Here is a 23579-nt window from a genome sequence, read left to right as displayed (position 1 = left end):
GTCTTCCCACGAGCGGATGTGCCAGCAAATTTAACCCATGGTCAGACCAAGAAATCCAGGACAATAAAAACCCCAGGGCCTCGGTTAGAATGTTAAATGACATAATAGTACAATTAAAAAAATAAAAAAAAACTGAACTATGAATTTTTTTGGAAGGATGCCAGAAGAAAGGCAAAAAGCAACACAACTTAGGTTTGCAAAGATGGATCGGAACAGACTGCAAGACTTGTGGAACAATGTCCTTTGGACAGATGAGTTTAAAGTAGATGTTTGGCCATAATTCACAGCATATCAGCACAACTACCTCCTACCAACTGTCAAGCATAGTGCTGGAGGTGTGATGTTTTGGGCTTGCTTTGCAGCCACAGAGTACCCTTCTGTATACCAAAATATTCTACAGCCAAATGTGTTCAACCTAAACTGGGCACACCAGCAAATCTACAACAGAATGGCTGAAAAAGAAAAGAATGATGTTATTTAATTAATGCTGCCAAATGTAGTACAGTTTTTCAGGGGACTACACAGTCCTATGAAAACTGTATAAAGCTAATTATTTCAAATATTAAGATAATTTGCTTTAAACATTTCCCTTTTTATGAATGTAGTAATTGGTTCTAACTTGAACTAATTAAAAGGAGAAAAATATTTTAAGGAATCTGATTTCATTATTGCTATTTTTCAGAATACTTGCAAATTAGTAAATTAGACATTAAAAGTGTTTTTTGAGTCACAATAGTATTACGAATCAGTTATTCATCCATTAATAAAGGCTTAACAAAATAATGTAATAATCCCAGCTGAACAAACCATTAATAAAGCCACACAAATATTAAAGAAGCACCGTTAACTCGGCATTTACAGCAAACAACATTGTTGCGTTTTCTAATCATTTTAATAGAATGATTAGCAGATAAAAGTTAAAAATGGGAATAAAAACAGACATGGACAAGTACAAAAAATCTGTCTTTACTTCAAGAGTTCAGTACCTTTCTGTTCCCCACCGGGTATAGGACTCTCTGGTTCCTCCAGGTTCCACCAGGAGGCACCAGAGCAGAACAAGAGCACAGCACGAATACCAGTACAAAATAAAAGGGAACAGCTGAGAGCAAGAAAAGAAAGGCAACTTGGACATTGATTAAAGAAAATTAAGGAAAGCGAGAAGAAAGAGAAACATCTTATACTGCTCCAGAAAAGTGAAAAATGGGTATTTTTTTTCTTCGTTCTTTTGTTATTTGGTCTACTTTAAGGTCTCCTGCAGTTCAGAAACCAGAATATAAACATCAACAAATCAGACACTTACTGCATTGGCTCACATGCACCCCCCTCGCCCATCTTGATTTTTTTTTTCATTTTTTTTTTTTTTTTGGAAAAAGGACTATGCACATCTGATATGACATGATGTCACTACTTGCTATGCCAACACCACCCAAAAGCACTGATTTCACAATTTATGATGTACTGCAGAGATAAAAATAAAACAGCCGACTCAAACGCACTGTATAAAAACAAAACGTCATATCACCGAGACGCACGACTTCAACTCATTATTTTGATCATTGGCAGAGTCTGCGACATGTTCACAGCTGATGGAAGATCCAGACAAATGTTTTGTCCTAATATTTACAACTATTTCGACAGCATGATCCTCTGTGAAGTGCGGATGAAATCTCCGTCCGAGTCTCCTTTGGATTATTCAGCACTGGGTATAAAATGATACAAGAAGTAAGAGCCAAAGAATGTGTGTGTGGATGCGCAGGAACTGTTAAAAAAAATTCGTACCCCAGCTGACACTTAAGATTTCACAATACACATGATGCTGAGGTTTTTACACTGCAATATAGTGATGTTTTTCTCCTTTTTCATTCACTTTCTTGCAGTAAAACAAAAGAAGAAGAAAAAAGGCTAACATGTGATAGGGCAGTACTAGACTCAAGCGTTTTAGTAAGATGAGAGTCAAATAACGTATCCTCTATTCATTTAGCCTCACCGTACACAGTTGTGGGAATATTTTAACTTCGCCTTCCCCACCTAAAGTGTGTCTGTTTAAGTCATCACCAATATGACACATGAGTGTATCGAGTAAATCACAGTCAGAGTGGGAGCTTCCGTGCCAGTCAGTCACAAACTGTGTGAGGTAGTGTGTTGGTGTCAGTGCTTTGCTGGTTGGCAGGCTAGAGATCTGAAGGACTGTGTAGTTTTAACATTCATCATGTTTTGACTCCTGTAAGAAGGAAGGGGGTGGGGAGGTGGGGCAGAGGAGAAAAAAATAATTTGCCGAGAGTCACTCAAAGTGCTATATATAAGCATGAAAGTCGATGAGCGCGTTTCTCTGTGTAGTGAACAAGTAAAGGGATAGTCAAGAGAAAGCTGGGCAAGTAGCTGACAAGACACACACAGGTCATTCAGTTAGATCAGTCTCTCTATTTGTCTGTAGGCGCCCCAAATCAGTGCTGCTCTCTCTTTTCTACTCCTCAGCTCTCATTGGCTGCCACCAGCTGGCCTAATCCTTGGCGCACAAACACTGCCTGGATGTCCTTGGTCTTGATGCAGAAGTCACAAGCCCAAACAGCAGCGCTCTCTCGAGTCAGCAGCCCATATGCTGGTTCCGTCAGGCCTGTGCAGTCGCGGTGGAACCAGCGCTGGCACGACGCCTCGCAAAGGATGGCGTCTTGGTCGTCGTGCACTTCTGCCATGCAATGACCGCAAGGGAAAATCATCCCAGAGCTGCCGAGTTTTCCAGGGCCAGAGCCGGGCCCGGTTGAGGGGGCAGCAGGGCCAGAAGGCAGAGGAGACTGGGTGTTTGGAGTTGATGTAGAATTAGAGGGGGGATTTGGGTTGCTGCTGGGAGTGTTACCGCCATTGTTGTTGGTCATGTTGTTCTGACCTGAATTGGTGGCTGTATTTGACATGGGACCCCCAGTACCAGTAGTGCTGTTCTGTTGGTTGTAAGGGGTGGAGCCTGGTGCAGAGTTAGGTGGGGTTGACTGTTGCTGCTGCTGGGTAGAGTTGTTAGAGTTAGGGGTGTTTGTATTGCTAGGGGGCTGTAGCTGACTTGGTGTTGGATGCTGGGGCTGACCTGATCCATTCAAGGGACCAGTGGGAGAAGAGTTGGGGTTAGGCTGTGGTGGTGCTGACGGAGGCTGAACAGGCGTACTGGCATTGGGCTGCTGGACATCAGAGTGGCCAGGGAAGCCACCCCCAGGCTGAGGTGGGCCAGAATTTGGAGGCGGCCCAGGTGTTGTATTATTAGGAGGAGGGCCATTTGGATTCATGTTAAGCTGCTGCTGTTGTTGCTGTTGTTGTTGCTGCTGCTGAGGCCCAGGTGGTGCACCACCTCCACCGAAGCTCTTTCCATCCTCGTTGCCTGGCCCCGGTGGGCTGGGGCCAGGGTAAGGGCCATCCTGTGAAGGCGGGAACTGTCCTTGAGGGGGCATTCCTGGCAAGCCTCCCACCATATTGCCACCCGGGCCACCACTCATGCCTCCCATCATGTTCATCCCTGGACCCAAACCTCCTCCCATGGGAGGCAAGGGCCCCCTTGGGCCTCCACCACCAGGTAACGGAGGGCTGTTAAATGGGTGCCCACCCTGTCCGTGCTGCTGTGGAGGCATCCCAAATCGCGGGTGTGGTGGCCCCCCTCCTCCAGGTCCTCCCATACCTCCTGGGGACAACATGGGATTGAATCCTGGCCCTGGATGCATAGGTGGACTAAAGCTGGGTGGCATATTGAACTGAGAGGGGCCACCAGGAGGGAAGCCACCCGCTCCGCCTCCACCTCCACCGCCTCCACCCCCACCACCTCCAAAGCCAGGCATTCCAAAACCTAGCTGGTTGTGGGGTCCAGCATTAGACGGAGGGCCGAATGGGGGCCTCCGTCCAGGCTGGCCACCGCCCGGTCCTCCTGGTCCTCCCATGAAGTTCATACCTCCAGTCATTCTGCTTCCACCTCCATACCCACCTCCTCCGCCGGCACCTGGGCTGGGAAGAAATGGAGCACCACCTGGTCCACCTGCCCCACCAGGTCTGGATGGGGATGCAAAGTCATCGTCAAACGGGTTGGAGGCGACCAGATGGTCCACCATGGGGGTAGGAGGGGGTGCAAACTCAGTGAGGTGGGAGAAACCCGCAGCCTGAAACAGAACAAAATACACAATGCATTCTTTCTTTTTTTGCTGCTTATATGAGACCAATTATTTAAATTCTCAGTCTATTAAATGTTTAGGTCAACCTGTTTACTGAGAACATTCTCTTTATTGTAGCAATGTAAATATAGTTTTGTGAAAAAGTATTTGTTCCCTTCCAGATTTATTTTTTGCATATTTTTCACATTTAAATGTTTTAAATCATACAAGTTTTAATATTATACAAAGATAACTCATGTTATCTTTGTAACATGTTATCTTTGTAAAAAACAAAAAAAACAAAAGAGCATTTTGTTTTTTTTAAGTTATCACCATTAAGTGTTTGCGATAACTGGTATTGAGTTTTTCACATCACATGTGAAGGAATTTTGGCCCACTCTTATTTGCAGAATTGTTTTAATTCAGTAACACACAAGGCAAGGTTTTTGAACATAAACAACCTGTTTAAGGTCATGCTAAAATAACTCAGATTCAAGTACAGACTTTGACTAGGCCACTGCAAAACCTGTTTTTGACCATGCACAACAGCAAGAGGTGGACTTGCTGCTGTGTTTTGGGTCATTTTCCTGCTGCGTAACCAAAGTGAGCTTGAGTTTCAGGGCATTCGTATTTTGTGGTTCCCTAAATTATGCCAGCTTCTCCAGGTCCTCAAGCAGCAAAGCAACCCCAGATCGTCACACTACTACCACCATGTTTTCCTGCTGGTACAATGTTTTTTTTTTAATGAAATGCTGTGTTAGCTTTACATCAGATGTAACAGGACTCAAACCTTCCAAAACAGTTTCTTTCATCAGACCACAGAATACCTTCGCAAAAGTCTTTGGTGATGTTTTTTGGTAAATGTGAGATAAGCCTTTGTGGTCTGCAGTGGTTTTCTCCTTTCCCATGGGTACTGTTTTGCCCAGTGTCTTTCTTATTGTTGAATCATGAACTCTGACCTTAACTAAGACAAGTGAGACCTGTAGTTCTTTAGATGGTGTTCTGGGTTCTTTTGTGACTGAGGTCCCGGATGAGTCATCGATGTGTTCTTGAAGTAATTTTGGTAGGCTGCTCACTTCTGGGAAGGGTCCCCTCGTTCAAAGTTTTCTTCATTAGTGGATAATGGCTGTCACCGTGTTTCACTGGAACAGGCTGATAGATGTCACAGACTTTGTTTCTCAGCTATTTCTTTAGATCATGGACTTTTTTTTTGGCCTACTTGATTTTAGAATCAGGCACTCAATATTTGAGTGATTTCTTGATTCAACAGGTTTGGCAGTAATCAGGCTTGGGTGTTGCTAGAGAAACTGAACTCCACTTTCCAAAATATGCGGTTAATGACATTTAAATAATGATTTAGAATTAGTTTTTGTTTCTTTGTTTGTTTTTAATACAATTCCAGCAGACTTCGGCTAGCTTTGTTCTCCTAAGAAAAGAAATCATCTCTTAAAAACAGCATTTTAAATTTAGTTGGGTTATATCTGTCAAATATTAAAATTTGTTTAATTATCTAAAAAAAATTTGCATATGGCAAATATGCAAAATAAATAAAATAAAAAAATCAGGAACACAGGAAACAATTTTTCACAACACTGCAGATCGCCAATAACCGTCTAGGTTGGGGAAACCTGTCACTTGAACGAGTGACAAAACGTTTCTCCCACTCAAAAAGTTACGTCCAGATGAACAGAATCAACTTTTAACAGTTTTTACCTGAGCCGTGGATTTCCTTGCCTTTTTCTTCTCCGGGCTCTTCATCTGTGAAGCTGAAAAAGAAAAACATGAAAGGGAGGGGTGGAAAGATGGAAACACCATAAGTTACAACAAACACAGCATCCATGTCTCATGCTTTTGGTTCACCACCATACTGTAGCAGCATCACATTTGGATTGGCCAATACCCCTTAGTGACAGATTGGAGCAGCTTTAGACCTAGGGCCTCTTTGTCAAGTCCAACAGTTGAGATGGATTCAATGATGGGACATAGACTGGCATGAGGACAAGATGCTAAACATCCAGGCGTTATCATCACCAAGGTTATGAAGCCTTGAATCGCAAATGACCCAGGCAGACCAAATGACCCAGGCAAGAGGGAGAGAGGCCGCAAACAGAGGCAGAAGAGGTAAGGTCAATGAGGGAGACAGGAAAAGACGAAGACATGAGAACGAGGAAACGGAATTGAAGGTACATTGATAGCAAGATAGACATGAACCCCGTTCACAGATCCACTCTGTGAGAAACAGCCACCACCGGAGACAGTCGTGAAGTTTACATATGGGGGAGGCGAGAAGGGATTTGCTAACAGCACCAGTGCAGCCCATTGCAGCGCAGTAATGGATGATTCCGATCTGATTTGGAGATGGGTGAAATTAATTCCTACCTCTGCTTCGTTTTCCTTGTCCCGCCTGTAGTCTCCCCGAGTCGGCAGCCATTGGCTAATATGACTGTCGGTGAAGTGGCAAATCACCGTTCATATGCAAGAAAAAAAAGTTAAAAATGACGACGTCTTGAAAGCTATAGGGCGACTAGGTGGATTCTGCCTTCAGGTCATGTCAGTAACGCTACCATTAATATCATCACAACATAAACTGGCACTTAGTGGTAACTAGATAAGCTGGCCCAGGTCTGCAAACTCCTTTCCAGCTGCAAATCTTTGGCCACGGTGTCTGTCACGCCGGGTTTTTGGTCACCAAATCACCGTCACTTAAGACTGAGCACGTTCACGGTTTTTTTTGCAAGCCAGTTTCTACTAGCTGAGTGAAACTGGTTGCTTGATACCTGGCTCTGCCTGCCAGTACAAGCAGCAAGTTACATAGCAACCCCCTCCCTCTCTCTCAATGATCACTTACAGATGTGTAGCTATGACCAGCTAGCTAACGCAAGCTAGTTACTACCTTGGCTAACTAGCTAGCCACGTTACTCAGTGTGGCTAGCTAGTAGCGACAAAAAATCCGAGAGCGTGGTTCAGCTTTCTACATCCAAGTGTGAACATATGCACTCAATTTCACTCATCAAAGCATTTATGACTTAAAGAAATCGGTTATGTTTTTGAAAAAAAAAGCTGTTGTTTACTTTGCTAACATTAGCTTACTAGCTAACGTTAGCATGCTACTAATAGCCATCTTGCAGACTGTCTTGGAAGCAAACTGTACCCTTTCTCCGTTGCTCGCTCTGCTGTCCTTTAAATTGAAAATCTCTGGTGTGTCATTGCCAGCAAACCAGTCGTCACACGGTGTATGCTTGTCGGTTTCACCATTCAACTATAATTCATTCAAAAACGCAAATTTTGCCATAATTATCATGGCCTTCTATCGCAACCGGACAAAGAGGGATAAAGCGAGAGTATCGCGCACCGTGGAAGGTTCTATCTCAAAACCAATATGGGGGTGTCGAAAGGTATCCGTAAAAACTATAAAGCGTACATATAAGAATTTCTCTTAAAAGACCACTTGTATTGCATAACACATGAGAGTTTAAGATGTTGTATCAGAAGAATTATCACTATTATCCTCGATATCCTTATTATTTGAATCTATAGAATATGTACACACCTTTGATTGACGTAGGTGAAGCGGCCTAGAACGGACCATTTTTCAACGATACCCTGTACAGTTAAAGTAGTGATGCACATCTTAAGTAGAAGTTGTTAATTAAGTACGTTATTAAGTGGCATATTGATGATCATTCACCAATATTGTATAAAAAATACGGATACTTTGAACACAAAAGCCATTATACAGTTCTGTACAGGACCTACTAAGTGGGGAACCGCATAGAAAACCAACACAAATCCAGTTTATTTGCCACAGAAGTTATACGAATAATATTTTACGATTTACCTGAGGTCACATCTGCACAATAACTGTAACCTTAACTAGGTTAAAAAAAAGCAAGGGCCAGCTCAAATATTTAAAATAAAAAATATATATCTGTCACAGGGATCGTTTTGTGGAGTACTTAGGATGAGGAATTAACCCTGCGGTGTTTACTTTGTGTAAATAATAATGAAAAACAGTTAAAAAATCACATGGTTGAATTCAGTTCTTGTTTGTCAATGTTTATGTATATAATTCTTATTTTTTTTTATTAAGATTAAATGTTAATAATGACCTAAATATAATATTCAACTGCATTTGTCAGTTTTATGAAAATTCGTCATGAAAAGAAAATGTATAAATGGAAGTGTCACTCTGCACTGTGAAATGTAGAATCTATAATAAAAACACAATTTTATGAAGCATTTATGCTTCTGTTGCTTCATTTCCATATTAAAATAGAGGCCTTTAAAATAAGATCTATAAAGAATAATTGAAGTGTCAGTCTCCTTGTTCGGCTACCTGGACACATGACTCTCTAAATTCCTAAAATGGATATTCTTCCACGCTGTCTACAATTAAAGGCTTATCACCGCCTACCATGTCCTGGCTCCCCCTTCTAGACCTCAGATACCCCCTCCTTTCCACACTCCAGGCACATCCAGGAGGGTCAGTGAAACAGTGGACAGTTTTTAAACTCAGAAAAGCCACCCTGGGAATGGGACCACAAATCAGAATCAAGAAAACCCTGACATTCTTTCGGATCATCCCTCTCCAGAGACATCTCTTCATTCAAAGGGAATAAACTTTTCCTCAGAGTAGAAAAGGGAACAGTTTTAAGAGATCACAGATGGGATAAAATTGAGGTATTTGTTACTGCCTGCCAAACAGGCAGGAGAAACTTTTTTTTATTCGAAATTGAAGATTTAAGAAGAGATCTATTCGCTTACACGCTTTTGTGACATGCTTTAAACTGAGGTGAGGAGATCCAGTCGACACAGACTGTATCCTAGAATAAAGCAGCGGAAGTCTTTTGTTAGAAAGGCTGTGATTTCTAAAGGTGCGTCTCTCGGGCCCTGGTGTATGGAGATACAAAGTGCCGGAACAGGCAGAGAGGTTTGGAGGTTTCCATCCGAGTTACAATGGCAAAGTGGTTCAAAGAGTTCCCCATGAACCTGAAGAATGGTACCGACAGGATCCGCTCAGTCTCCGAATCAGGCACGCAGCCGAGAGCCAATAAAGCAGGTCTGATGGCGAGCATCGGTACCAAAGCGCCGGCCTCCAAAACGGGCCATCGCAAAAACTCCTCCGCGGATAGCACAGGCGGAGGAGGAGGAGTAGGTGGAGGAGTCGGGTCTCTCCTGTCCGGAAGAAACCGAAAAAACTCGGCTATAGAGTTGAGTAGAAACGGCGTGAGCTCTCCGAAAGATGGGAAAGTGTGGGACAACCTCCTGTCTGGGAAAAGTCGCAAGAACTCCAAAGCAGAGCCGGTGTTTGATGAGCAGCCCAGATCCATTAAGAGCTCTCCGTCTGCCAACGCATACATCAGTCGGCTGATCAGAGTGGACAAGCAGGACAAGAGTCCCAGCTTCAACAGCGGTACCATCACCAGCGCAGTGGCACCTGAGGCGGAGAAAGCAGCCCAGTGCAAAACAGAAACCGTAAGTTCCCCTTTCAGATTTAGAAGGTTTAACCCTCCCTGTAAGCTGTCCTATCAGATAAATATTGCTTCTGGGATATGGATCTTTAAAAAACCCCATCTGATTTAAATCGTGTTGTTGTGTAGTTTGAAAATAATTGGAAAAGAGTGAAGACTAGCTAATTAAAAGAGCCCCCCCCCCCCCATTATATTTTCAGGGTGCAGCAGCTGTTGGTTCATTTAGATGGAAAATTAAATAGGCCACTAAAAGCTATTAAATACTTAATAATTGTATCCAGAGTATAGTATTTCATTATGTCATTAATTCATTTCGTTGCTTTTCAGATTAAGATTGCACACAGACCTCTAATGGGCCTTAAGAGCATTTATTTTTATTATATTAAACAATAAATTATAAGAATTAGTTCCAACTTAACTGATACATTACACCAGTGATCCACAATAATCTGAAAAAATAACATCTGCTTGCGGTGTTTGTTTGTTTCTGTACTTTATTCAGCCTAATTATACTAGTATAATAAAATCTTATTATATTCTGAGTTATACAAACTTTTCAAGCAGTTGTGGAATAACTTTAACTGACACAGATGTAGCAGCAGTGGATCTAAACCATCTGTTTGCACCTCGTAAGCAAACTCTACACTGAAAGTCATCAAATCTGTTGGCAACAAAGTCGGCCAACAGATTTGAGTCGGCTCTGAAAATTGATATTATTGTTTTGTTTTCTCCCATCCCCCTTTGTCTCTGCTTCCCATTGTGTCCTCTCCTCCTCCTCCTCTCTTTCCGCCTCTCTCTCTTTCTCTTCCTCTCCACCCCTCGCCCATACGCCCATCTTCCCCACCTTGAAAACAAAGCTGTGGTCAGACGTGAGGCCTTCACCTCCCTCTCGTGCATGCGATATGGCTCAGTGATGTCCTTTTATTCAGCTCCTCCCTCTACCTCATCCCTCTCTCTTACTACATTCATCCCCTCCCTCCAGTAATGGCTATCATGTTATAAAAAGCAGAGGTTACTTGACACTCAGGCGTTAACCCAAGTGCCCTCCAGCTCAGTTTAAAAAAACCCCACAGAATCACAGAAAAGTGAGGGAAAAGATGATAAGAAAAAAAAAGACATTTGCAGTTGCTGCTGGGTTTGATCAGTCAAGTTCTTGTAGTTCTAGTCTTGCACATCTAAACTTTTGTTCTCCCATTTAATGAAAAAAAATGATGCCTTTTTTCACAGGGAGGAAGAGTATAAAACTTGATCAAGGCTTCATATGTCTGTATACTTGTGCTGTCATCTGCACTACTTTGTCCTGCTGAATCCTTCTGATCTAAACCCATTAACAGCTGTCGGTTTGCTCATTTACACTTGTCAGGCTGAGTTTTTTCACCTTTATTCAAACTCCAAAGGCAGCTGGAAGTGATTTTAGGGAGGCAGTTTTTACAGCCTGCCATTGTCTCTCATGGCTTGTAAAATAAACAAGAAATTCTGTGTCACTGATAAGGTGACAGGACACTCGCGTGTGATTGATGCAGCAGAATAATTGAGGTTAAGTAAATATGCAGAGACAATAGACTTCAGTAAATGTGTAAAACAAGACATTAAATATTCTTCTAACTGAAGCCTGTCTCGCTGTTTACTGAAGTTAATTTAATACCTCGTTCCCAGTGTCTTCAGGGAAGCTGAGACTAAATTTTATCACAAGAAAAAACATCTGGAAAATGCTTAGTTTTTTCTGCTTATCTTCAAATTTTAGGATCTGTTGTAACTTTTTTCTTTGTATTAAATATTTTATGTTGACATCTGTTCTTATTAAAAAGGAGTACTATCAAACTTTTGTTCTCCCAAAAGAAAAAAAGAGGCTCTGACAGGATACAGTGTAAAGGTTATTTTTCACTATTTTTGACATTTTATAGACAAAAAAAGTATGAAAATGGCTTCAAGGCCAAGTTTTAATGAAAGCATTGTTAGTTTGAGCTGTATTTCATGCTAGAGATGATGGATGACATTATATTTAGCACCTGCTATAAGACAATTTATTATGTTGTTACCTCTGCTCAGGTTGGTGTGTCCTGTTCATTCAGCCTGTCCAACTTTCTTGATTATTGATTATTATAAATAGACCTGCATCCCTTAAATGTTTTAATTGTGATCATCAGCTGACAACATCTGCATTTTCTTTGTCTATATAAGATTACTGCTTGGGCTTTCCTACAGTTTTTCCTTGACCCTTGTCAAACTTTATTCTGAAAACCTTATTTTGTGTTTAAAGAATCTAATTACACATGAAAAAAGAATGATTCCACTGTGTTTTTAACCAGGTCATTATCCTTGAGGACTATGCGGATCCTTTTGATGCTCAGAAAACCAGAGAGCAAAGGGAGGCAGAGAGGGTTGGTGAGAACGATGGCTACATGGAGCCGTACGATGCACAGCAAATGATAACCGGTAAGACTTTGATCAGGATGCTCTGGTCTTTACTCCCACAGGGTCCTCCTGTGACTGACAGCATTCCCATTTTGAGTCTCTCCAGGCAGCGCAGTGAGAACATGAACTCACTCCCGTAGCGCTCTCTCTGTACCCCATCTGGACAATGGGTGTAGTTTCCTGTTCCTGCTTCCTCTTTCCTGCCTCTGTTTCCTGGTACTATTCATTAAAAAGGAAGTTTGCCCTCAGTGCGCTCCCCCCGCATTTATGACACAGTTTTGTTTAAACCCCCATATGGAGCTGTCGGACCATTAATCAAAACTTCCCAGCGTCAAGGAGGACTGGTGACCAGTCGTCCAATCACATGCTCCCCTGACCTTTCCTTCCATCAGTCCATTGTTTAAACTGAAAGAGTTACTCACAATAGCCCGCTGTGAATGAGAAAATGTTTTATTGCTGTAGTAGCTTCTAGTCTGGTGAGTGGCTGTGCGACTTCCACACTTCATCAGAGAAGTCTACTGAGGATGTGATGATGTGAATGAGTCAGTTTAAGAGTCTCAAATCATACTGAGGAAGTAAGCAGTGCACAATACTGTGACTCAGTATACAGCATCCTAATTAATCTTTAGTTGGCAGCTGATCTCAGTGACTAGAACAAAATATATTACATAGATTTTACATCTAGTCGTGATGTTGCTTTAAACTCAATTTGAGCATGATTTGCAAAAATGGTAAACACCCTTCTCTCATGGCCCCTGATTTATGTAGCCGGCTAAATTAATAGTGGTAAACACTTGTCTCAGTCATTAAATGCATTGCCCTCTTTAACGTGAAATGTAACGGCTTCTGTTTTTTCCCCTGAAGGTCGCTGTTTTATTTTATGAAAGTGTAATAACTTTCAACCTTGCTCTAAAACGCAGCAGGACTCTTTGCAATAATAACCTTTTTCTACTCTTTTGAAAATGGCTTAAGCTGCCTTAACGTGTTTGTTGTTGTGAATTGGCACATATGAATAAAAAACTCAATTGAAATTACTTCAGATTTTCACTTGTTAACACTGACATAACAAAATAAGACGATATCACGATTCAAAGATTTAATTATTCTTTATTGCACATAATAAATCTCTGTGTGGTAGTTCTCTGCTTAAAACACACACACACACACACACACACACACACACACACACACACACACACACACACACACACACACACACACACACACACACACACACACACACACACACACACAATAAATAGATATACACAATACATTAAAAGGCAGCATTGTAAACTTGACGTAAAGTGCAGCTGTCCAGTGCATGTCTCTGTGTTTTAAGGCATTAGATGTGTTAGTTTTGTGAGTAAAGCCTTATTATAGTTTTCTGTTCTCTATGATTACAACTGAACACTGAGAAGCATCTTAAACTGTAGAAACGAACACCACAAACATCAACCAGCTAATACAGTTTTTCCTGACAATAAAACCAGATTACAATTAAACTATATTTTCATATTATCTCAATAACGAATAATAAATAATGAAACATGATAACTTTTGCAGAAATCTACTCATCTTATGTATCTGGGGAATAAAAATATCTGCCAGTAAATCAGACTTTTAAAACAATAAACCACCAAATAAATTGCTTGGGTTCTAATCAAAGGAGCTTGCAAAGAAAAGCGTCTGGACTTCTTTAAGTTGCTTGAAGACGTTTCACCTCTCATCCGAGAAGCTTCTTCAGTTCTAAGGTCTAAGCTTCTCGGATGAGAGGTGAAACGTCTTCAAGCAACTTAAAGAGTCCAGACGCTTTTCTTTGCAAGCTCCTTTGACTACGATGACCTGGATGACTGAGAACCTTCACAGACACTTGGGTTCTAATAATGATGCTCTGATATACAGCAGTAGTGCAAAATTGCACTTTTATTCCTAATTTATCCAGTTAGCACATGTAAGCACCCAACAGCTGCTGAGAAATGCACTGCTGGAATTAGACTAGCAAATAAAATAGCTGTTAAAATGATGTTTATAAGGGTTCATTATCGAATAGTGACAGTTATGGTTACTTTAATGAAGATTCAGAACTACATTGACGTGTGTTACATTATTAGAAGCACTCATTAAAAAGAGGAACTTGGGAAAAAAACCTGAATAATCCATTCAAATCACTGGAACATATCATAAGTCATGTTATGGACCAAAATCTATTCAAATGCAACTTATTAGCATTGATTTATGGATTAAGGATATTTACAGATTAGTAGTTGTAATAACAAATGATTAAGAATGAATATCTATGCCCTTCTTGATGAGTTTTTGTGGACTTCATGGTCACTAGCTATGGCAGCAGTAACTCCTTTTATTGTAGTTTTTGGTCCAGAGATTTGATGCTAACTGCTCCCAGTGTTTTTTCAGTCTCCAGCCCACAGCTGTTGCCATTCACTGATGCCATCTTCCTTATTCAGCTACTGGAGGTGATGCATCACTGCAGCCTTCCTCTCCAGGTCCAGGTGCTTATGTCTGATTATATTTTAATCTCTTGCTTTCTAGAGATCAGACGTCGAGGATCTAAAGACCTGCTAAAGGTGTGTGCGGTGATGGAGGGGAGTGAGGCAACAGCAGATGAAGCTCATCCTGCCCCCGTACAGATCTATGACATCCCGTACGAGGAAGGTGGCGACAGCGAGAAGACGGCAATCACGCGGCCAGAGCTGGACACTCGTCCCTCCACTGAGTACGAGCTACCCTGGGAGTGGAAGAAGGAGCATATTGTTAAAACCCTATCAGGTACAGTAGAATTTATTCATGTCTTCTCATACTATAGCCATGCAATAAAAGCCAACAGCAAGACCCCCCCCCCCCCCCCCCCAAATAACATACATTTGTGCATCTGTGCACTCCTGAGTCGACTTTGCTCCACTTTTCAACCAGTTTCTTTATAGAAACAGTGTTTCTACAACCCAACTAGATAAATGTGAACCAGCCAGCACTAGCCTCACATTTATATTTTATTACTGCATAGACCAACTGCATACTGAAAAGCATCATGTAGCAGCATCAAAGTCTGTGTTATTATTTTATATTGACGGGAGGCTTCTGCACCCAGTTCAAACTGCAGTCAGCTGTTTCTTTACATAAATTCTTATCTTCTCGTGGTGCTCGTCTTCCCCTAGCACAGTTTGACAGCTCTGATCGCACCACCAAAGATGAGACGCCTCACCCTACACTTACTAGACAGCCCCAACATCCACCAGCCCAGCATCAGCATCAGCATCGGAGGCAGAAAAGCTGGACCCAAAAGATTCTGAGATCCTCTCTGCCAGCCCTGCTGCCATCTTCTACCTCCAGCAGCAGCTCTGAAACCGAGGCCTGCTCCGTGGACCCCTCCCTGCCACTGGAAAAACAGAGGTGAGGAGGTTCTTATGTACTCGTTGCACCAGGATAGTAAATGTTTCATTTTATTAATGTGAATCTTGACAAATGAAGTGAGGCAGAATCGGAGTTGTACCTCACAGTGGGGAATGTTCCTCATAGACACATAAAACAGTTTCTCCAGGAATTTCATGGTCACAGTGTGCATCTGTTTCTTATTCTGGCTATAAATCTCACTCCTGAGCACTAATAAATTTTTGTGTTATGTAAGAGTAATGCTCATTTCCAAGGAGTTGCATAAAATGAGGACCTACACATAATCAGTTGCAGATGAAATGACATCTCCCTCGCTCCCACCCTCTGTCTCAGCTGGTACCATGGCTGTGTGACTCGGCAGGAGGCGGAGTTTCAGCTGCACTCCTGCAAAGAGGCCAGCTTCCTGGTCCGGAACAGCGAGTCGGACAACAGCAAGTACTCCATCGCCCTCAAGTGAGTGCAGTCTGAAAGTGCATTGACACTGTGTGGAGAGCTGAAATGTTGCTTACCTAATTCACATGAATCATTGATGTATCACAAGATTAAAATAAGTAAGATCCTAAGCTAAAGAGCTTGAAGTATATAATTTAATTAAGCTTGTTAAGACTGTTCTACGTTTTTGCTTAAAATTATATCTTTATATGTGAGCAGAATGGCTTCATGTTGAATATAGAGCTACCAGGGAGGAGGAAAAGAGAAGCACATCAGAGGATTCATGGATGTAGTGAAGGAGGACGTAGAGAATGTTGACAAAAGAGCATAGGGATAGGGTGCAATGGAGGCAGATGATCAGCAGATGAAGCTGATTTATAAGTAAATATATCCAAGTTACACTTCATATACAGGATACACATATTTTTATTCATATTTTATATTTCAGTAACTAATTTGAAACTAAGATTCCCACTTAAAGTGCAAAGCTGAACAGGGAAGAGAGACAGACTACTGCTGGTTTTGTCCATCTGTTATCAGTTTTGGATGTTCGGCTGCGCAGTCAAATCTTGTTTTTCTTTTCCTCTCCTGTGTGTGTGTGTGTGTGTGTGTGAGTCAGGACCAGTCAGGGATGCGTTCATATAATTGTTGCCCAAACGAAAGAAAATGGCTACACCCTGGATCAGAGCAGCTGCGTGTTCCCCAGCATCCCAGAGGTGGTGCACCACTACTCCACTCAGCGTCTGCCTTTCAACGGAGCAGAGCACATGACCCTGCTGCACCCAGTGCCTCGCATCCACTGACTCAAACATAACTTAGCTTGACTATGCAAAACAAACACACCCTGGATGTTTGTAAGGGAGAAGAAATGGTTCCAAAAAGCAATCAAAACATCAGCTCTGATTTCAGGGAACTATCATCCATACAGCAAACTCACCCTGCCTTATGTGGTCTTTTTTATTATCTTTACTTCATCACCAAATTGACTGCGACTGTCTCCATATCTAAAATGTACAATTGGCTGCTTCCTTTATTTCACTTTGTTGTGCAGCTCATGCAAAACATCCATGCTGGTGTTTTGCATGCAAGCAAGCTCAGCAGGGACGATGGGGCACTTTTACTGATAAAAAGTCACTTGAAGTTTGTAAACACACAAGATGTTTTAATCACTCACTATGTTTATGCCAAAAGCTACAATGTGACACTGTCTATGAAGCAGAAAGTACTTTTGCGATGGAGACCTAACATTTCAGTTGGCTCTCTTTCGCCCTCTAGTGGAGCTGCTGGGACATTGTACCAAATTCCCAACAAAAAGAATTCTCCACACACAAAAACCCATGCACATAAGCATTTAATTCCACTTACAAACATATGAACAAAGCCCATCTATTTTATGTGTATCATCTTAATGCATTTCTAATTTATGATTGTATGCTTGTTGGTTATCTGTAACCACGGTGCCTCAAAGATTTCCACTGTGTTACTGTGAATGAGGGTGTTGTTTCTGCTGTATTATCTGCACTGTGAAGAGTTGGTGATTCACCCTGGTGCAATGTGCTTGAAGACACGAAAGCTTTACAATAGTTAGAGCTGAGGCTGAATTTTAATGTCTGGGCCCAGCTTAATGAGACTTTTGGGGGAGCACGTGTAAAGGAGTTCTGCATATTACTGTGATTTGTGGTAAGAAAACTTTAGATAAAATTTTTTAATATGACCCACGACTGATGGCGTAATTACCCAATAAATGAACAGAATTTCAATGTATTTTATTAGAAGTTACAATGTAATTATACATATCTACAAATTCTTAAAGTTAGGTACACTAGAATATGTGGGAAACAAGTCAGGTTTTAACAGGAAATAAACAATAATACTGTAACCTAACCCTTACGTGATTTTAAGGTGTTATACACAATGAAGACCCTCCCATTTTCTGTACACTTCTTTTGAAAATTACTGTTGAACAGTGATTGTGAAAAAAACAAACAAAAAAATAGGTTAGACTTGGCTTCAGGGGCGGATATACAGGGGGTGGGGCAACTGCCCCCAAGCTGTAGAGCCTTGCCCTCCTTTTATGTCTTTAAAATACTTGTAAAAACTAATTGTCTAAAATTACCCACCTAAAATTGTCTTTGTTTTCTTAGAAGAGATAATGATACAATAAATTGTTTTAAAGTGTTTTTGTTTAAATGTTGTTGACTCCATTAACATATATGGGATTTTCACTACTTCAGAAGAGGTATGTGCCACCCTGCCTCAACCTCTCGCCCCTCCTTTGCCCCCCTATGTAAAACTTTGTAGATCCGCCACTGCTTGGCTCCACAATTAGGTCACAAATATCTGCAAGTTGTGCCATTCATGTTTTCTTGTAAGATTGTAAACAAGAAGAGTCTTTATCACATTTTTATTGGTAAAATAACAGGACATTTAAATAATGGAACATCCACAATACACGTCAACATAAGGAATATTCAAAAAAGATGCAAACAAAGAAAAGAAAAAGAAAGATAAAGATGTAAAACGCCAAGGTTATTCCACTCCATATTATGACCTCCCAAAAAAGATGGGGGAAATATTGTTTTGTTTTTCTGTAAAATTACCATGAAATTACACTTACACAGTATTTTAATTTACTTATAGTATTTTTATATATCTTAGTTTCCTCTAAAAACCTGACTTGTTACTCCCTATTTTAGTGTGCCTACCTTTTAAGTATTTGTAGTTAAATATAGTTACATAGTAATTTTAAATAAAAGAAGTGAAATTCCATTTAATTACAGGGCTCCTACAGTAAAAGTGCATGAAAGAAATGCCAGTCTCGTCTCTGTTTAACGTTCCCTTGTTTCTAATGCTGCTATCCCTCAGGTGTAATGCCCTCTGGTGCTAAACGGCAGAAGTGCAAACTGGTGACTATATTATATTCACTGAAGTCTTAATGTGTGTTTCTTCTTGCGTTCTAAATCTAAAATATTTGGCATTGTGTCTTTACTCTTAAATGCTGGAATTCATTCTTGGACCACTTTGATCTACAGCACAGTCTCCTGCTAAGCTGTCAGCTGACAAGAAAATCCTTCCAAAGGTTACATTTGGCTTTATTATACATTTTTTGGAGGTCTGCCATTAACATGTCTCTTCAAAGATGTTATGAGAGTACATTTCAAACAGTAGTAATCTGAGGAGACACACCTGCTATAGATTTCATTCTTTTTTTTTTTTATTAGTCTCTTTTGATATATGAAAACCTATTGTGTGAACACTGTAGAGCAGATCATAATAAAAGGTCCTGAATCTCAATGCTGGATATCCCCTGTGAGCCTGTCTCTGATCCCAATAAATCAGCAACATAAACAGCAGAATGTGAGGGTATTTGTGTCAGTGATGAAAGACGGAGAGAGATCAAAGTGTCCCAACATCCTACAGGAGCCGAGTGACTGAATGAGGGCATTTTTGAGCACAATGAATCTTTAAATGTGAGAGATTGATTGTGGTTTTAGCAGTTTGATAATTTACCTGGAGGTTTAGTACTCTGTGCTGCTAATGAGGAGACAGAATAATATTCCAGGTTAAGGGCAAAAGTCCAGTGGGGAGTTCAGGTGAGTATCATGTTAAGAACAAATGGCTGATGTGCCTACAATGAACACCCGGCATGTGCTGTGTGTAGATCTAAGATAAATGCAGTGCTAAAAACAGACAAAGAGGTAGAGTAGTATCATTACAGCCATGTCAAGGACACTTAATGTGAAGGGGGAAAAAACAGGAGCAATTGACACCATCACTCTCTCATTCCCTACTTTTCTTACGTATCATTCGCCCCTCTCCTTTACCTTCTTCACCCTGTCTGTGTTATTTGAGGTTGTCTCCTTGACTCTCACGGAGGACACCGTCACCGTTCGCCTGTGTGTGATGCCAAGAGTTTGTACTTAAGCTCATTAAGGAGAGCCACAAGTTGGGTTTCATTAGTCCTAATATGGAGATGACTTTCAGCCTTCTCACGCGTGCTGTCACGTCATGGATATTTGTTTGCCGTTACCTGTTTAAGCAGTTCATAGGTGTCGGGTGACTTACGTAGCACTTTTTTTTTAACCTGCTTGGCTACAAATTTTTTTTTTTAATGTTCGCAAAAACCACACAGAGATTACTTAATTAAATAAAATACCGATATTTCAAATTCTGAAATAAATGCAAGAGTATAGAAATAGAGGCTTTATCAACAAAACATACTGAAAGAAACAAAAGTAAAAGATGTCAATCTGCAGAAAAATGATCCCTGTGAGCAATATTATTTTTTTAATCTTTCTGATAAGATTTAGTACAGTGTTTTTAAACTTTGTACCTCAACTTAGTCACATCAGTCTCCATCTTGATCTTCTTAGCTTTAACTCTAAAGTGCTCTTTGTGTGTGCGTGGTCAAGTTGGTGGTTTGTATTACACTTTTAAAGATTATTTCAGAATTTTTATGAGTAAGAATTGTAATTTAAATGGTCATGCAAAAGCATAAAAAATTCCTGAAGTTCAATTAAAAGAAACAAAAAGCACTTCAGAAGTTGAGGTAATGCCCTTTTCACTAACAAAGCCTGCTCTTTATCAATGTAATCCACTTGCTTGCTGACTTCTTTCTGGCAATGTGCTGCACCCATAAGGTCTCCCTGCGGTCTTCTATCAAGATGGATTTCATGAAGCGGAGGAAAGCAGGCCTTCTCAAATTCTACCCAAGAGGGAGGGAGATACACCTGGAAAAGAATGAATCGTCAAATGATATAGACCTGGAGCCACCTATGCTACTGTATACTCGAATGACTAATTTTAGTTTGCTCTCACATCAGTGCCGTCAGGGCTGTCATGCAATCGTTGAGCCCCTCTCAGGCTTGCATGACAGCCTGACATGATCGCTTCAGGATTCACTGCCTGATGGACAGGGTGGCTTGACATCTGGGTGTCGCTTGACCTGCTCTGTTGGTAACCGAAGTGTTCCTGCAGGTCCTTATCAGATGCTTCAGGCTCTGTGCCAGTGACATGGCCTGGCTTTGTAATGCTCGTCTCCTCTCCTCACACAGGATGCACCTGCCATGCAGAGACTGTTGTCTTTAAGTTTAAATCAGCTCACCTCACGAGGTCAGGCGTGCTCTTAGACACTGTTTGCAGGATGTCTCCGCACTGTTGTTCATCCCCGTGTGGTTGAAAAGGTCATTTGACTGAGAATTAAGTAACTGCTCTGAAGCATAACTCATGCAGCATGTCTGTCTCACCCTGATTCAAAGCTGATAAACCTCAGCTACAAGCCTACAATTCACCGGACAAACAGAATTGCAGAGTTAGGAAAAGTGCTTTTTATGTGATGCATGCTTTTCTCCTAAGACTTTTACACTTTAGTAGTACACTGCTCAAAAAATTAAAGAAAAACTTTAAAAAGACAAATCCCAGTAGGAAAAAAATGCTGGATATCTATAGTGACATGGACTCAATAATGGGTTAGGAGTGAAAGGATGCCCTGTCGTTTGATGGAAATGATAATTATCAACGTACAGAGGCCTGAATTCAAAGACACCAGGAAAATCAAATTAAAAATGATGCAGGCTAGTACATTTTGCTGAAATTTTATTGCTTTTATGAATGGCTGACAATGATGCATGCTACCAGTGACAGAACAGATGGTTTCCTGGGGAAGTTCCTGGACAGTCTGAGGTGCAACCTGGTGGAATTGAATGGACCGAGACACAACGTCCCAGAGCTGTTCTAGTGGATTTAGGTTAGGTGAATGTGGCGGGCAGTTAATGGTATCAATTCCTTTATCCTTTAAGAACTGCCTGCATGCTCTCCCACCTGAGGCATTGTTGTACACCAGGAGGAACCCAGGACCCACTGCACCAGTGTAGTATCTGACGGTGTGTTCAAGGGTTTCATCCTGATACCTAATGGCAGGTCTGTGTGTCTTTCCATGAATATGCCTCCCCAGACCATCACTGACCTACCACCAAACTGGTCATGCTGAACAATCTTATAGGCAGACCCTTTCCTGTCTGTCACATGTGCTCATAGCGAACCTGCTCTCACCAGTGAAAAGTACAGGGTGCCAGTGGTTGAAGCACCAATTCTGGTATTCAATGGCAAATTCCGATCAGCTCCACTAGAGGACATCGGGCCTGAGGCAAAGTCTGTTTCTGAGTGTTTGAGCAGAGACATTCACACCAGTGGCCTGTTGGAAGTCATTTTGTAGCTCATCCTGTTCTTCTTTGCAGAAAGGACCAGATACCGGTCTTGGTGATGGATTAAGGACCTTCTACAACCCTGTCCAGCTCTCCTAGTGTAACTGCCTATCTCCTGGAATCTCCTTCCTCCTCTTGAGACTTTGGTGGGAGATGCAGCAAACCTTCTGGAAATAGCACTTATTGATGTTCCATGTTGGGGGACTTGGATTTTCACTTCATGACTCTGACCCTAGTCAAATGCAAAAAAGTGAAAAACAGTCGGAAAAGACGAGCATGGAAAAAAATGTCAGCGGCCTGTTTTGAAGGTTGTGTCGTTGTTGCCACTCCAGCACACTTGGTGTTAATTTTATTAACACCAAAGCAGCTAAACCTTTGGCACTTTTACCCAAGTAAAATATATGGCGTGTGCCCTCCATGTGTGTTGCAGATTGACTTGACTTGGTATCTCAGACTTGTACAGAAAGGCAAGCAGAGCTGACAAACCAGTTTGCTTCACTAGATTCAGGTGACAAACAAATCAAACTAAATTCCATTTCAGGATTTTGCCTGTTTTTCACATGTGAATTGTGGCTTTCCTGCATCTTGTTGCTCTCACCCTCAACATCTTTATCTTTCTACCCTTCCTAGCTGAAGGAGTTTTAGAGTTTTTTTATTTGAAGTGACTATAAACATTTACAGGCAGTTTCCCTGACACTGAATAACCCAATTGCTCAAAGCAAAAAAGGAAGAATTCAGTGAAGATCTTCACTAAAAACAGTTTCTAGTCTAAGACAGTTAGACAGCTGGGAAGCCAAGCCTTGAAATGTGCAGCATAGAGGGAAAATATTACTAGAATTACAAATTTTATTCTGCAGAATTAGGTCCACTGTTATGATCTGTATATTTTTTTTTCCCCCTTGACTGCTAGATCCGTGTGTGTGTTGTACTTTTCTCTTATTTACTTTCCTCACTGCAAGTCGTTGAAACTAATCATTGCTCTGGAATGAAACAAGAAAAGCAGTAAACAAGACCGTTAACAGCCATAAAAGGTCGTTTGCTTTGCCTCGGGCGTTGTTTTGAAATCATTACCTGTCTGCGGGCTGCGCACCTCGAGCTCAAATATTCAAACCGACCAACCAGAGGACACCTCTGGAAAACACAGAGGGCAGAGGAATGAAAGCGGATCGCTTAAGCCACGCCCGCTGACGCACTGCTGACCTGGAATCAGTTTCTTAATATTGCTGAAGGTAAGAAGAGCAGGTAGTTAAGCTCATCAGTGTCCAAGCACAATTACACCTCCAAGTGAAATCCCTCAGTGGTTTGAAAGGAGAGGATCTAATGTAATTCATCTGCTTTGTGTTCCCTCTCCAGCCATATTTTAAAAGTGACGAGCAGCTACAAAAGCCAATGAGGTGGAAGAGGACGTGTTGATTTACTGATCTATGTGTGCGTGCGTGAGAGAGGGACAGTTAGTGTGCTCACAGTCACAGCAGCTTGAGCATTCCTCTGTGATTATACCACCACTTTCCAACTTACATACTTGA

At 41.4% G+C, this 23579-nt stretch overlaps 2 protein-coding genes across 3 annotated transcripts; one reads left to right on the top strand and one right to left on the bottom strand.

Annotated features, from left to right (window-relative positions):
- Nucleotides 1–950: 950 nt before the first annotated feature.
- On the bottom strand, nucleotides 951–7486 carry pygo2 (pygopus homolog 2 (Drosophila)). 2 transcript variants are annotated; one of them, XM_026157332.2, is made up of 4 exons: nucleotides 7273–7486; nucleotides 6501–6564; nucleotides 5835–5887; nucleotides 951–4130 (listed from the first exon to the last, which is right to left on the bottom strand). In XM_026157332.2, the coding sequence occupies exons 2-4, from the start codon at nucleotides 6550–6552 to the stop codon at nucleotides 2472–2474; spliced, it is 1764 nt and encodes a 587-aa protein (XP_026013117.2). In that variant the 5' UTR covers nucleotides 6553–6564; nucleotides 7273–7486; the 3' UTR covers nucleotides 951–2471. The 2 variants fall into 2 exon arrangements, with proteins under 2 accessions (XP_026013117.2, XP_026013119.2); XM_026157334.2 differs by lacking the exon at nucleotides 6501–6564 and having other exon boundaries at nucleotides 7273–7474.
- Nucleotides 7487–8589: 1103 nt separating this feature from the next.
- LOC113015352 (SH2 domain-containing adapter protein E-like) lies at nucleotides 8590–17564 on the top strand. Its single transcript, XM_080295759.1, has 6 exons — nucleotides 8590–9596; nucleotides 11902–12028; nucleotides 14561–14797; nucleotides 15184–15418; nucleotides 15752–15871; nucleotides 16470–17564. The coding sequence occupies exons 1-6, from the start codon at nucleotides 9078–9080 to the stop codon at nucleotides 16651–16653; spliced, it is 1422 nt and encodes a 473-aa protein (XP_080151885.1). The 5' UTR covers nucleotides 8590–9077; the 3' UTR covers nucleotides 16654–17564.
- Nucleotides 17565–23579: the final 6015 nt, after the last annotated feature.

The sequence above is a fragment of the Astatotilapia calliptera genome, chromosome 22 (genome assembly GCF_964374335.1).
Source record: "Astatotilapia calliptera chromosome 22, fAstCal68.1, whole genome shotgun sequence".
Classification (NCBI taxonomy): Eukaryota; Metazoa; Chordata; class Actinopteri; order Cichliformes; family Cichlidae; genus Astatotilapia; species Astatotilapia calliptera.
Note: the sequence above shows the minus strand (reverse complement) of the source record. Positions and strands in the feature narration are given on the sequence as shown.

Excerpts from the sequence above, each read along its gene's own strand:
- pygo2 (XM_026157332.2), bottom strand. The coding sequence starts at position 6,552 with ATGGCTGCCGACTCGGGGAGACTACAGGCGGGACAAGGAAAACGAAGC. Across the intron at positions 5,888-6,500 it reads ACAAGGAAAACGAAGCAGAG|CTTCACAGATGAAGAGCCCG; the intron begins GTAGGAATTAAT and ends TTTCTTTTTCAG. Across the intron at positions 4,131-5,834 it reads CAAGGAAATCCACGGCTCAG|GCTGCGGGTTTCTCCCACCT; the intron begins GTAAAAACTGTT and ends GTTCTGTTTCAG.
- LOC113015352 (XM_080295759.1), top strand. The coding sequence starts at position 9,078 with ATGGCAAAGTGGTTCAAAGAGTTCCCCATGAACCTGAAGAATGGTACC. Across the intron at positions 9,597-11,901 it reads CCCAGTGCAAAACAGAAACC|GTCATTATCCTTGAGGACTA; the intron begins GTAAGTTCCCCT and ends GTTTTTAACCAG. Across the intron at positions 14,798-15,183 it reads TATTGTTAAAACCCTATCAG|CACAGTTTGACAGCTCTGAT; the intron begins GTACAGTAGAAT and ends GTCTTCCCCTAG.